The 13,547-nt window shown below is 44.3% G+C and overlaps 1 protein-coding gene across 1 annotated transcript in view; it reads left to right on the top strand.

The window, feature by feature from the left end:
• CDHR3 (cadherin related family member 3) overlaps window positions 1–13,547 on the top strand; it is a 36,687-nt gene that overhangs the window by 17,011 nt on the left and 6,129 nt on the right. The window contains exons 10-16 of the mRNA XM_048068568.2: window positions 1,210–1,309; window positions 1,454–1,552; window positions 5,205–5,431; window positions 6,447–6,618; window positions 8,432–8,676; window positions 11,393–11,574; window positions 12,911–12,924. Of these exons, the coding sequence (XP_047924525.2) occupies window positions 1,210–1,309; window positions 1,454–1,552; window positions 5,205–5,431; window positions 6,447–6,618; window positions 8,432–8,676; window positions 11,393–11,574; window positions 12,911–12,924 (1,039 nt within the window). The remainder of the gene's footprint in view (window positions 1–1,209; window positions 1,310–1,453; window positions 1,553–5,204; window positions 5,432–6,446; window positions 6,619–8,431; window positions 8,677–11,392; window positions 11,575–12,910; window positions 12,925–13,547) is intronic.

A 13,547-nucleotide genomic window follows, 5' to 3' on the forward strand; every position in this document is an offset into this window, starting at 1 on the left:
GATAAGCACAGAAATCTGGTGTTGTTTTGTACCTATTTATTCATGACAGACCATTGAAGACCCTTGCTCGTCAGCAAGAATAATTGAAATACTTGAGAAATCCCAAACATAGTAACTGCTTCCCAGCTTCATTGGTCAGAATTGTAAAACTACTTCGGGTGATAAATATTCACCAAAGTGTGGTGGTATTTGCACTTGCGTGATTTTGTGTGTCAAAACATGGCTTCCTTATGCTAATAGCTGCTGTAATATTTGCATTTGCCAGAACCCCCAGCAGTTGCTGGACAAGTGCGGTGGTGGTTGTTTTGTTGCTTTAAAAAGAACCACAGACAAATACAGAAAAAAGGAGGCATCACAAAAATTAGCGAGTACAAAGGCATTCTGCCTAAAAGACAACGGTGCTACAGGAGCAGTAAAATAATTTTGTATGGTTTACTTTGATTTCTAATCTGAAGTATAAAGGTTGATAACCATTGTCCTTATCTGCTTCATCTACCAACACAAAAAAAGAGTTTACTCTGCTGCACAGGACATGATTGTTGTCAGCCTTTCGATTACCACGTTTGTGTAACTTAAAGGGCTATCTGAAGTGTCCCATCCCTCCAGGAGTTTCCCTACAGACAATAAACAGTGGATGCCTGTGCTTTAGTGCTGCTGCCCGAGAGTTTATGAGGCTCCTGCAGAGAGACAGAGCTCAGGAGATTAGGATTTAAATCTCTGTGTGAGCCACTGTTTAGTAGCTACTAGGTTCCTGGACAAACAGTTGTAGCTGAACCTGATACCTATATTACAGGTCTGCAGGCATGAGCTCAAGGAGTAACTATTGCTATTTAGCAATCACAGATTCTTACTGAGCCAACAAAGGGCACAACAAATAGCCAGCTCATTAGATACACTTTGAACTAACTAGGTGAAAGGCCAAGACCTTATCCTTCAAACGATACAACTTCCTCCACTTAAGAGGAAGATATTTTGTTGGCAGAAGGAAAGAGTTTTGAATTGCCAAGAGACACTGAAGCGTGAATGTAAGGAAAAAGCCTGACTTTCAATCCTGTGATTGATTTATAGCCTATATTACTCCTACAGGTCAATTCTATATAGTCAAGAGAGAGACCACACTTACAGAATGCTGAAAAAACTAATTGCCATCATGTGTATTGTGACTTTATGTGTAAAGTGTAAATACAGTTGTGTTTCTTTTTAATTTAGATGACTGGAAGTATTGATTTAGAAAACCCAGCTAATCTAGGAGTTGAAGTTTATTCTTTGACTGTCAGAGTGCGAGATATTGCCTCTCCTAACTATTCAAGCAAGTATCCCTTTTACACTTTTTTGATATTTTCCTGTGCTGTAACAGCATGGAGAGAGGAATACCATATGTATTTTGAATATATGCATGAGAAAATTTCACAGCCATACTTAACTATGATTTAATCTTCTGTTATATTTCCAGACATCATTTACATTTACATCAGGATAAAGCCAGTGAATGATTTTTTTCCAGTCTTCGATAGTTTATCATATGAATTTAATGTTCGAGAAACTACTAAAGGTACAGTAAGTAGCACCTACATGATCGAAATAGTGCTGTCATGTTGACAAATATATGTTTGCTCCAAGTCTATTTTCATTTCTTTGAATAAGGAGAATGCCTCAAAGTTCCACTTTGACTGGGGTCTCACAGTACACCACCTAGTAACCCTAAATAGACAAAACTGGCAAGAACTCCAATTGTACAGATGGAAACTGAGACACAGACAAATTCAGCAATTGCACAAGAAATCTGTGACAGAGCCAGGAACTGAACTCAGATTTCTTGTTTTAGACCGTCTTTCTGCTCTTGCTAAATTAGCCTTTTGGAGGGATCATGATGGTATAAAAAAAAAACCAACAACACCGTAGACCATGGCACAGATAAGAGAGCCTTGTCCCAGGGATGGTGTGAGACTGTCACTCCACTGTCCCTTCAGACCCAGCTCACCTCAGGTGCAGCAGGCGTCCTGGAGGTGGGGTGGGATAGGGATGCTTGGATGAGGAGCACGTGCTCCACCAGCCAGTGCAGCTCCTTGTGTTGGAGACAAGGTCCTTTCCATTCCTACAACAGCCCAGGACCAACTGGTGTAAATGTGGTCTTAAATCTGTTGCAACTGAATTTGAAAAGGTTCATGAGCTTGACTCCCACCTCAGTGCCCTTCCTGTCCCCTGATGAGCCCTGCATTTTAAGAGTTTGTGGGGCAGCACCATGGCATCTTTCCTTCTTGGTAGTCCTCATGTGCCAGATGTGACCATCAACCTACTCTGTGCTGTGCTGCTTGGCATGTAGAGCAGTCAGCACAGGAATGGCATCTTCCCCAGCTTCATCCTCTCCCTCATATGACCTGATGCACCGGCTTTCCTCTGTTGGCTGAGAATAAAATCTGAGGTGTGTTGGATGTATGCTGGATAAATCTTGATCCTCATTCTGCACTTTCTAGGGTAGCAGAAAAACTGAAGTTGGAAAGGACCTCTGGAGGTCTCAAGTCCAACTCCTGCTCAAAGTGGGGCTAGTTTCAAAATTAGGTCATGTTGCTCAGGGCCTCATCCAGTCGAGTTTTGAAAATTTCCAACAGTGGAGACATCACAGCCTCTCTAAGCCCTTGCTTCAGCTGAGCAACTTTCATTCCAGATAATTTTTCTTTGTATATAGTTGGAATTTCCCATGTTGCCATCTGTGTCCATTCCCTGTTCTTTCATGGTTCCCTCATGAGAACGGTGAATTTCAATCTTCTCTGTTCTTGACTTTTGAGGTAGTGGGGTACAGCGAATAAATCCCCCCTTCGCCATCCCTCCTCTGGCCTGCACAACCCCAGCACCACCAGCCTCTCCTCCTGCCTCCTGGGCTCTGCTCCATGCTGTCTTAATGCCCCCCTGGCCTTACTGCAGTTTGATAGTGTCTCTCTTTTACCTGGGGCCCCAAACAGGTCTCAGGTCCCCAGCTGTGGCTTTATGAGTGCTGAGGAGACAGGAGTGGTCACTTTTCACCACATACTGGTAACACACTCATTAATGCAGCCCAGCATGTGGTCTCTATTCCCCCAAGGGCACCCTGGTGGCTCATGTTTAACTTGTCCACCTGGGCCTGGGGTCCTGCTTGGTCAGTCCCAGCCTGTGTTGGAGCATGGGCTTGTTTTGGTCCAGGAGCAGGATTTACATTTGTCTGTGCTGAGCTCCGTAAGTCCTGTTGACCTGTTGCTCCAACCTGCCAGGCCCTTCTGAACAGCAGCACGTCCACCACTGCCCCAGGCTGGTATTACTCAGAAACCTATCCCAGTGGCCAACCAACAAGGAAGATTCACAGATTCACAGATTCACAGATTTCTCTAGGTTGGAAGAGACCTCAAGATCATCGAGTCCAACCTCCGACCTAACACTAAGTACTCCACTAAACCATATCCCTAAGCTCTACATCTAAACGTCTTTTAAAGACCTCCAGGGATGGTGACTCCACCACCTCCCTGGGCAGCCCGTTCCAATGCTTAATAACCCTTTCGGTAAAGAAGTACTTCCTAACATCCAACCTAAAACTCCCCTGTCGCAACTTTAGCCCATTCCCCCTCGTCCTGTCACTAGGCACGTGGGAGAATAGACCAACCCCCACCTCTCTACAGCCTCCTTTCAGGTAACTGTAGAGAGCGATGAGGTCGCCCCTGAGCCTCCTCTTCTCCAGGCTGAACAAGCCCAGCTCCCTCAGCCGCTCCTCGTAAGACTTGTTCTCCAGACCCCTCACCAGCTTCGTTGCCCTTCTCTGGACTCGCTCGAGCACGTCCATGTCCTTCCTGTAGCGAGGGGCCCAAAACTGAACACAGTACTCGAGGTGCGGCCTCACCAGAGCCGAGTACAGGGGCACAAAAAGATGTGCAACTGCATCACATAGCAGGCAGATAACCTAGTATCTGCTTGAACACACCAAGTGATTATGGCCAGCACAGGTGAAGGCAGCTGTGCCTGTGGTCAGCAGATCTGTAGGGCTCTGTGGTGTTTATGTGCTCTGGGGGGACAGGAAAAAGCATGTTTCAATCAGCCCTGCTGTCCTGTCCACATCCTCTTCTCCCTTGTCATGGGCCAAGGAGCAGGCACAAATCTCCAGCCCTAACCCTTAGCAATGTTTTCTTCCTCCCCTGGTCCGGGAGATCCTGCTAAGGGTCTGCAGGCCTGCACAAATCACTCCTGTATGCCCTGTGGAGAGCCGTCGCTGGTCGCTGAAGAATATGGTGGACAGCTGGTGTGGGGATGCGTGGCCTGGGGAACGGAGCTGGGGACACTGGGGAGGCTGAGGGTGACCACCTCCCAGGGGAGGTCTGCCTGGCAGAGGGACACTGACAGCACTGGCTCCTGTAAAACAGGAAAACAAGGAGGGCTACGGGAGGACCAGGAGACACACAGTGGTCACTCAGCACTTGGGCTGAGCAGACAAAACCCGAGCCCAGCTCAGGTTTTGGGCTGAGCTGACGTTAACAGGGTGCTTGCTATTGCCATACCAAACAGGAATCAAGAATTTGCAGCGGGACTGGAGTTCACAGGGTCAGGAAAAAAAAATAATATGCCAACCCTTCATTTACATCCTCCTTCAGCCTTACTCTGTGCATGTAGCCTATTCACCCCGTATTGCCCCCAGGTCATACGGAGGCATTGAGCACTGAATCAGGTCTGAATCAAGTCTGCAGAGATGGGTGTGCACAATCCCGATGTAGTTCCCACAGCTTACAGCACTGTCATATGTAGCTTGCTTCATAAATGCTCCATGCAAAGATGATTCAAACCACCCTTTAGACACCCCAGAAGGAGGAGCAGTGATTATTTCTGAAGGAGGACAAAGAGTCTTGTTCCTACAGCTAGTGCTTGGGCTGCTGCAAGGCAGTAATTTGTGTGTCAGTACAGGGCTCTGGGGTGGCCCTTGCCACCAGAGCACTTCTGCTGTGGTTCTCTACAGGCTCTTTGCATTGTGGTATTTATTGCTAGTAGGCAAGCCTATACACAGGGGAGCCATAACACAACATGGTAAACTGGTATTTCTTACAATTATGCTTTACTTCTTTGGGGTGAAAAATACTCTAAAACAAATGTGTAGTTACGGTTTCATCAAGCTTCTGTAGGAACAAGCCGTCTGTACTTCCTTTTCCTCTAGGTTTAAAATGTTAGTGAAATATGAATTTTCTTCCTCTTAGTTGGATCCAGAATTGGAAAAGTGCATGCCAGAGATGCAGACTGGCCGCCCAGTGTCATCACTTATTCCATTGTAGCTGGAGGAGGCACCAAGGATTACACAAATGTATTCTGGATCAGCCCAACTAATGGAGATGTGAAGATTTTGGCTAGATTAGACTATGAAACAACTCAGAAACACCTTTTCACAGTGCAGGCCTCAGACCAAGAGAAGACTGCAACAGCATCTGTGAGTAAATCCAGTCTACTCCCCCTTTATCTACATTTTTCTCTCTTCTTCCTGACAAGAGCAGTAAGACGTTGGGCAAACCACTTGTGGTCTGTAAAATGCAAGTTCTGCACAGGACTGTAGATTAGTCAGGTGAAAGAGATGGTGCTTACTGTCTTGATTCGTTTCTTACAAAACGGATTAAAGTAATATTTTTATATTTTTAAATATTTTTTTCAGTCTTTCTTCCTTATCTTACAGATAAGTAAAATTGTTTTCTGTGCCCTAGCCAAATTAAGGTATTACTTATGGCTACATATGTACCAGAAAACAGAAAAAGGAATGAGTCTTGAGGCCAAGTAGCACAGCCACATCCATGCCTAGTACCGAGTCTTTTTTGGACTTCAGGTAGTGCCCCTATGGTGCTCAAACATATTTATGATCTTATATGTGACCTTTTTTCACTGCAAAATGCTCAACGTAACATGAGAATTGTGTTGCAGTCCATCAGAGTTGTGTTTTTATGGGGTGAGTCAGAGGGGGTTTAGAAAGGCCATTACCATCATTTCTCTCATACTGGCATGGTCAGTCTATAAGGAGTCTTCCTTCCTTTCATGGATCATACTCTGAATTATTATTAACTATGCTAAGAAGCCTAACTAATGTCTGTGAAGCAATTTGAGACATTTGAAAAGAAGTTTAATGAATGTCTGGTACTATTATTATTTCTCATTCTTACTATGACACACTTCAGGTAATTCAAATGATCAGCCACATCAGATCGAAATCCCTGTGGTTTTGGAACGTGCTTCAAGTTAAGGAAACTGTTCCAAAAGATTGCCAGTCACAAGAAGTGAAGGTCAAATGATCACAGACATTTTCTGGTAGAACCCAGTGTGGAAGGGAGGGTCATTGCTCTTCAACTGCTGTTGATCAGAAGCGCAAAAGGGGCAAAGTGAAATCATTTCTGAAGTTAACAAAATTCTGCTTCAGCACAGTAGAGGAACTTCAGCTAGCTATTACTCTTTTCTTTCAGGTAACTGTGAATGTTTTAGACGTAAATGATGAAGAACCAGTTTGTTCACCCAATTTCTACTCATCTCAAATCACAGTCAGTTTAGCAGCTGGGACCAATGTAAATGGCTTCAGGATTCAATGTCAAGATCGTGATTCTGATCCCAGGTCTTTCCGTTACTTCATTAAAGAAGGTACCGCGTCATAGCATATGAGCTGGGAGCAGTGCAAAAATTCTTAAACACACATGGTTCAATTTGATTTGTAAATAGAAGTCTAGCACAGTTTATGTGCTACTTCTCATGGAGAGCTAATTGTGATCCCCAAGTTTCACATGTCATTATTTTGCTGCTTATCAAAAGAGATGTTTCTATAAGTTGGCTGTGGATTCTGCCACCTAGAATGATGCCCTTGCAAGTTTGGATTGCCTACCACATTAATTAATTGGCAACGAATTAGCGAATTGCATAATTGACAAGGACTTTAGTAGAATGAGCTGGAAAGATCTGCATGGTCAAATTTAACTTCCAATTATAGTTGAGTGAATCTTAAGAAACTGTGGCGGCTTCTGTTACTCTTCATGCCTCACCCTTAGGTGATGATAATCAGATGATGGTAAGTAACTGAGCAAACCTGCATGTCCTAATTCCATGCATTATGCATTAAAACCACATTATAAAAATGTATGCTCAAACCTAATAATCAACTGCATCTGGAGAACTGTTACAGTATGGACTGACATTTAGCTTCACAAAAAAGGAAACACTCTCTCTTGGGGGAATTTCATTTGTTGTTGGTGTTGCTGAGGTTATTGACACACTGCTGAAACTTTAAGTGTGGTTGCTGGCATAATTTTGGTCTGTACCAACAGTACATTTCCAGAGAGATCTGGGCATTGCTGAGGAAGCCAGGACCTTGCCCAGTGCACTGTGTATGGGCCCTGTGGAGTGAACACTTAGAGGTTTGGCTACACAAATGTGATTTGTGCCATGCAGTGGGCCTTTGAGCCAGAGAGCAGCCCATGGCCCCTTATATGTTGTATGGTAGACATGGCCTTCAAGGTCACCTCAACTCTGGAGCTCTACAGGGCAACAAAAGCAAAAACAAAGTAATTCTGGTGCTTTTCCCTGACTTTGAACTCTTTTATCTGTAGTCTGTCCAAAGCCTAACAACCAGGGCTGGCCTCCCTGCTGCCCAGGCCACTAGCAGATCTCCAGTAACATGAACAGAAAATGAGGAGACTGGGGGCCAGACACATGGAACTCCCTTCTCTGCCCTCCCCCTTGCAGCTGACAGTGCAGATGAAGCCCTGGAGGCAATTAAGCCCCCTGAGTCATTAGCTGTCATCTGGGGGATCCATTCAAAAGCTATACAATGGGAGTGTGCTCTGGGCAGAGGGAGAAGCCGTGGAAAGGGCTGGAGGAGCCTCTGGAGATGCTGTTGGTGCCCATATGGCCTAAGGGCCACAGCAGGGTCACCCCAGCAGCGGGAGGAATCCTGCAGCACAGAATCACAACCACAGAATCGTCTAGGTTGGAAGAGACCTCCAAGATCACCTAGTCCAACCTCTGACCTAACACTAACAAGTCCTCCACTAAACCATATCACTAAGCACCTTAGGGTCCTCGCCCTGGCTGCGTGTTGCTGCTGCTGAGTGCGCTCCGGGTTGTAAGAACAGGTCACTCACGTGATGTGAGAGCTTCCTCTTGTGTGCCCAATGAGGCAACCTTGTCTCAGTTGTGTCCCCATAGAGGGTCTTATTCTGTATTTTAAACATTTTATGATTGTATTATTTTATGAGATTGTATATGGTATCAATAAGATTGAAGAGCCATTCTTGTGAAAGATATTCCACCACACAGGTGTAAATTGATTCATAAAAAGTTGTCAACAGAAACTGCTCTTTTTGTTTGCTTTGTGCATTTATTTTAATGTGGGATTGTTTATCACTTTTATTCCTTTTTTGTTGTTTTCATTTATTTATTTATTCATTGTTATCACTTGCAGGCAATGTGAACAATCATTTCACCTTTTCACCAAGCGCTGGCTCCAACACATCTCGGCTGATTCTTGCATCTAGGTTTAACTATGAGAGCGGACTTGATAAAAGCTGGATTTACAGGCTGCGTGTCTGTATAACAGATGACAATTTACTGTCTGCCAGGGACAAAGCTACACACCTAGTTAAAACTGGTACAGTGTCTTTAAGCATCAGGGTTATCCCAAACCCAACAACTGCCATTACCACCACGGTAAGTTCACTGAAATTTATGCTCAATTCTGCGGTTCTTTTATGGGCTAATCGCCATGGGAATGAAGAAAATAGGGTAGATATATGCAAAAGGAAAGCAAACACCGACAGTGGGTCCAGTTTTGGGAAGTGTTGAGCCTTGTGTTCTTACATTGAAGCCACTGGTTGCTGATATGCTTGGTGTCAGGAAGGATTCTTGGTAAAGGTTTGTAACATCTGTTTTGTATTTTAGTTTCTAAAATGAAAAGGGTGAGTATCCAAGGACCAGGCACTCTGCCATTACCATGTAACTGGAAAGTTCAGGATTTTGGCAGCTTTATTAATAAGGAAAGTGTAGGGGTTAACCTTTGCCTGGAACCTTAAAATTACTTCATGCATTTTGCTCAGCGTCTTTTTTCTTTTATTTATTTATTTATTTATTTATATATTTTTGCTTTTCACTACTCCATTGTCCTTGCACTTCTGTTTGCTTCTTTTGCAGTGGGATGAATTACTCTGTGCCTACCAAAGTCAAAATAGGCAATAACAGTGACAACAAGAAATCGTTATCATTTGCAAGGGCCATTCTTCCATTCCTAGGTCACCCTCATGTAAAAGTTCAAGCTGCCTGTCAGGAACTGAAGCAGTTGTGCACATCCTGAGCATGTTCTGAGTTCTCAGCGGGTTTCAAACAGGCAAGGCCAGATGGGTAGGATGGGTATTTCCTGATCTCCCTGTCCACATGGTGGTCCATAGCTGAGCGGGGGGAAGCCTGCAAAGCTTTTGGCAGCCAGTCTGGGACCTGGCCTCGCACCCTGATCAGCCTGTGTAGCTGTGCACCTGCATCCCAGTGATACAGCCAGCTCCTTGGCACGTCCATCCCAGGCAAGCTCTGGCTCAATGGTTTTGCTCTGGAGCCAGTTTCCTTCAGGGTAGTGCAGGACACGAGCAGAGCTTTGCTTTCCTCCTGCCTGCTGAAGCAGCACAGCCTGTTGGGTGCAGAACAGCCTGCCTCCATCCTTGTGCTGATCGCTGCCTTCATCCCTCGTCTCATCATCTCTCCATCATCCAGAGTCCATACATGTTCTGCCTGCCTGCAGATGGCATTAGCCTTTTTCCACTGCATGCAGGAATGAAAATATTAGGACACTGAAGGGGTAAAAGAGTTATTTATTGTAAAACTGCCCAAATGTGCCAGGGTAGGCCAGTAACTGAGCCAGAGTCAGGGGATCCTCCAAACAGCACGTGCAAGTCTGGAAGCTTTGCTATGAAAGTGCTTAAATCCAGACTTGCAGACTGATTAATAACCCAATTATCATCTAATGCTCTGTTTGGAAGGAATAAATGGCTTTTTCACAGCCTTCTCCTCCCCCCTACTTGATGAAGAAATGAAAAGTTAAGCTGAATAACGAGACCTATTCCCTGTTTCTTTTCCCATGCTTTACTACAACCACAGACAGTACAGACCACATACCACAGTGTTCAATCTGCCTGCCCAGAGATATCAGCCTCCCATTTTCAGACTGTTCTCCAGAAGAGCACTTCCATTTCAGCACCTTCTCCCATCACTGCTCGTTACCTGGGTTCAGTGTAGCAACCTGATGACTAGGATGCTGTAATGCTGGTAGTGCAGTGACAGGAAACCCCGTTCCAAAAAGCCACTTGTGACTTCAGTCCCAATGAGGATGGAGTGGTGGTGATCTTTAGATTATTTTAGCCTTTGTGTAAGGATTTGATGTGCCCAGCACAACTGACTGGCAATGGACACTGACAGCTCTTCACTTTAAACGTCTCCTTTTAATAGTGACTGATATTACCCACTTCAGCTACCTGTCAATTTTTGCAAGGCTAAATAAGTTATTTGAGAAGTGTCCCTAGATGGAAAACAAAATAGATACCCTACTGAATTTCATACACAATGTGATTACAAATGTCTTACAGAAAATTTAATAAAACCTTTGGTAGATGATCAAAATGAATAGAACCACACCATGATTGACCCAGGTAGGGCAAACAATTTCTAATCCATATAAAGACAGTTTCATGACAGGACCCTAATGAATGAGCTGCTAGTGACCTGCCAGCTCAGAGCTGTGTCTCCTGGCACACAGAAGATGTGGAAGATCACGACTGCTCAGGAAGTGTGGTTTTCCCTTCTGGAGCAAGTCACAGGGCAAAAAAAATAAGAGTTTCATTTATTTTATACAATAACGTAATTCCTCAGGGTTCAACTGCTTTTATGAAGGGGGTCGAATGATCGCTGCAGTGCAGATGACCTACTTCCAGTTTTGCCTTAGGTAACAAGAAACCATTATCTCGGTAATGGCAGTATTCCCTGAACTTCCAAACCCTCCAACAGTGCGCTCACAGCTTCTCAGGCGATCTGAGGCTTTTCAACCCCACCATGGCATGCCTATTTTAATATTAGACATTGAAACACCATCTGGAACCAGCTTTTGCATTGTGGGTGGGCTCCGTTTCACCTGCCTTTGGTTTCCCAGGATCTCGGTGGCCCATCTCAGCCATCTGAGCTGCCTCGGCAGCCGGCAGAGAGGTACGTGGGGTGAATCACTTCTCCAGCAGACGCAATCTTCCTCTGCTGATCATCTGCAGAGCCCTGGGGCAAGCTTGGGCCAGGTGCCTGGGTGCAGAAGTTCAGCCAGATGAACGGTGCCGTTGGTGTCGGTAACCTTACAAGAATGCAGCATTGAGAAACGTTTCCTATCTTGTTTTAAAAGCCTGGCTTTACTCTGGTGACGAAGAAGGAAAATCTCTACTCTGACTCGGCGTGGTACGTGCCCTTCATCATCACCCTCGGCGGTCTGCTGCTCCTGGGACTGCTGGGGTACCTGGGGCTCCTGCTGGCCACGTGGCTCCGCACCCGCTGCCCTCCGGTGCACAAAGCAGACGGCGCTCCTCTGTGAGTCCTCCTGGGTGTCATGCCAGGGAGCCCCTGGCACGGGCAGAGAGAGCTCAGCCTTTTCATCCATAACAAAATCTGTGCTTTGAATGCTTTATGGTGGTATGCCCTCTGCTGTAGTAAATGCAATTACTGGCTACAGCAATATTTCGTGTCAAGAAATGAAGGAAAAATGTCCATGGATTTTTTTCACGGATTTGCTAATACTTTAGCATTAGCTAAACGTCAGAGTGGAATTAACAGTCATGACCTCTAAAGGCAGCTAATCTTGTAAAGCCCTGTTGGAGTTTGTGCCTGACTGTGCTGAGCAAAAATACAAATGTACCCGATGCCCACTGCAAGGGCACTCCCATCCAGGCAGGTACCACTTGCATATTCCTCCCTCTCAGCCTAGGAGCTCCGAGTTCTTTCCAAATGTTGGCACTAATGCCAAATTCTGTGTTCTGGCAATGCTTCTGCAGATTTCCTGCAGTCTTACCCAGGCCTGTTGCAAGGCTCTGGCCCATAAAGCCTCATGGCACCTCTGAGAGCTCTTTTTTGGCAAAAGCCATGGAAGCACCTGGGAACAGCTCTGGTTCAGTGTGGGAAGAGATCTCTGCTGGGAGTCCGAGTGCCTATAAACTGGCATTTTCACAAAAGCAAAGATAAGCAGCTCTGTCAGTAGACTGGGCTTTAAAAAGGATTTCTGTAAGTATTCTCAGGATTTGAAGTTAAATTTAGAAATTATAGAAAATGTAAAGAAGTAATATATGACTGTGATTATAATTCAAATAGTGTGTGCAAGGAGTTTAGCAATTTGTGATAAAAATGACAAATGAATCTAGAAGCATATAGCTTGGCCATTGTTATTATTTATTAATAGGGCAAGTGATTCATTGGGAGCAGGCTCTTCCATTAAAAAGCAATTTTTATATTTTCAAATACATTTACAATCTTTCACATATTTTAAAAAGTATTATCTGAGCATAGCAGATCAAAAAAATTGACCTTCCTCCAAGGATGGAACAAGATGAGAATGTCTGAAAATACATTTTTCCAGATTACATAAATCCATAATGCTATCATCAATAAGTCTGTATCTTTTTACTATCATCCCTTCTTGGAGATGTGTTAGCACAATGCTCAGGACTGTTTTCCTGTTTGGGAGCAGTGTTATATGATGCAGGCATTTAGTGAAAGAAAAGCATAAAACAAACAAATCAAGCAAATCCCAGAAGTCAGGGAAACTCATTCTTCTTGCCAAGTGGAAGAGAGTGACGCATGACACTTTTATGTAGGCATAAGCATGACATTTGCTAACTACACCTCTTAATCTTTTTTTTTTCTTTCATTACAGGATAAATGACCCAGGTGTGTACCTCTTTTCTATATTATAATACCTCTCAACAACACTGTGTTTACTGTTCTGTGTAAAATTTGTAAATCCATTTCTAGACAAATACATTTGGCCCAGTACAGAAGTACTCTGATCAAACACCGTGGCTGATAATAGGATGCCAGCCTATGAGACGGTCCTTTTGGTCTTCAGATCTATTAACTACTAGGTAAACCCAAGTTCAGAATAGCCTGGTATTCTGGTGTGGATGCTAAAGAATTACAGTATTTTTCACATGCATTTCATATGCTATCTGTTAAAAAAAATCTTATCGTGCCAAAGCCCCTTCAAGAGTCCTCTCCACTCTAATTCCCTGTTCTCTGTTCCCTTTCATTTGCTCCCCTGACTTCATCACAAACGCTTTAAGATTTGTTTTCAAGTATTGGTGCTTGTAAAGGTGTTTGTATAACTTAGCAGGGGCGTAAGTTACATACACAAAACCAGGTGTTCTTTAAGCAGTCTTCCTTTTAATCCCATTAGCATTCCCCTGACAAGCATGGCATGCCTTTCCTCGATCAGTATTGCCCAGCTTGAAAGAAAAAAACAACAACACATGACTAACAAACCCCGACAAAACTAGCTGTTCTCTTGGTTGCCC

This window comes from Anser cygnoides, chromosome 1, assembly GCF_040182565.1.
Source record: "Anser cygnoides isolate HZ-2024a breed goose chromosome 1, Taihu_goose_T2T_genome, whole genome shotgun sequence".
In the NCBI taxonomy this organism is placed as follows: Eukaryota; Metazoa; Chordata; class Aves; order Anseriformes; family Anatidae; genus Anser; species Anser cygnoides.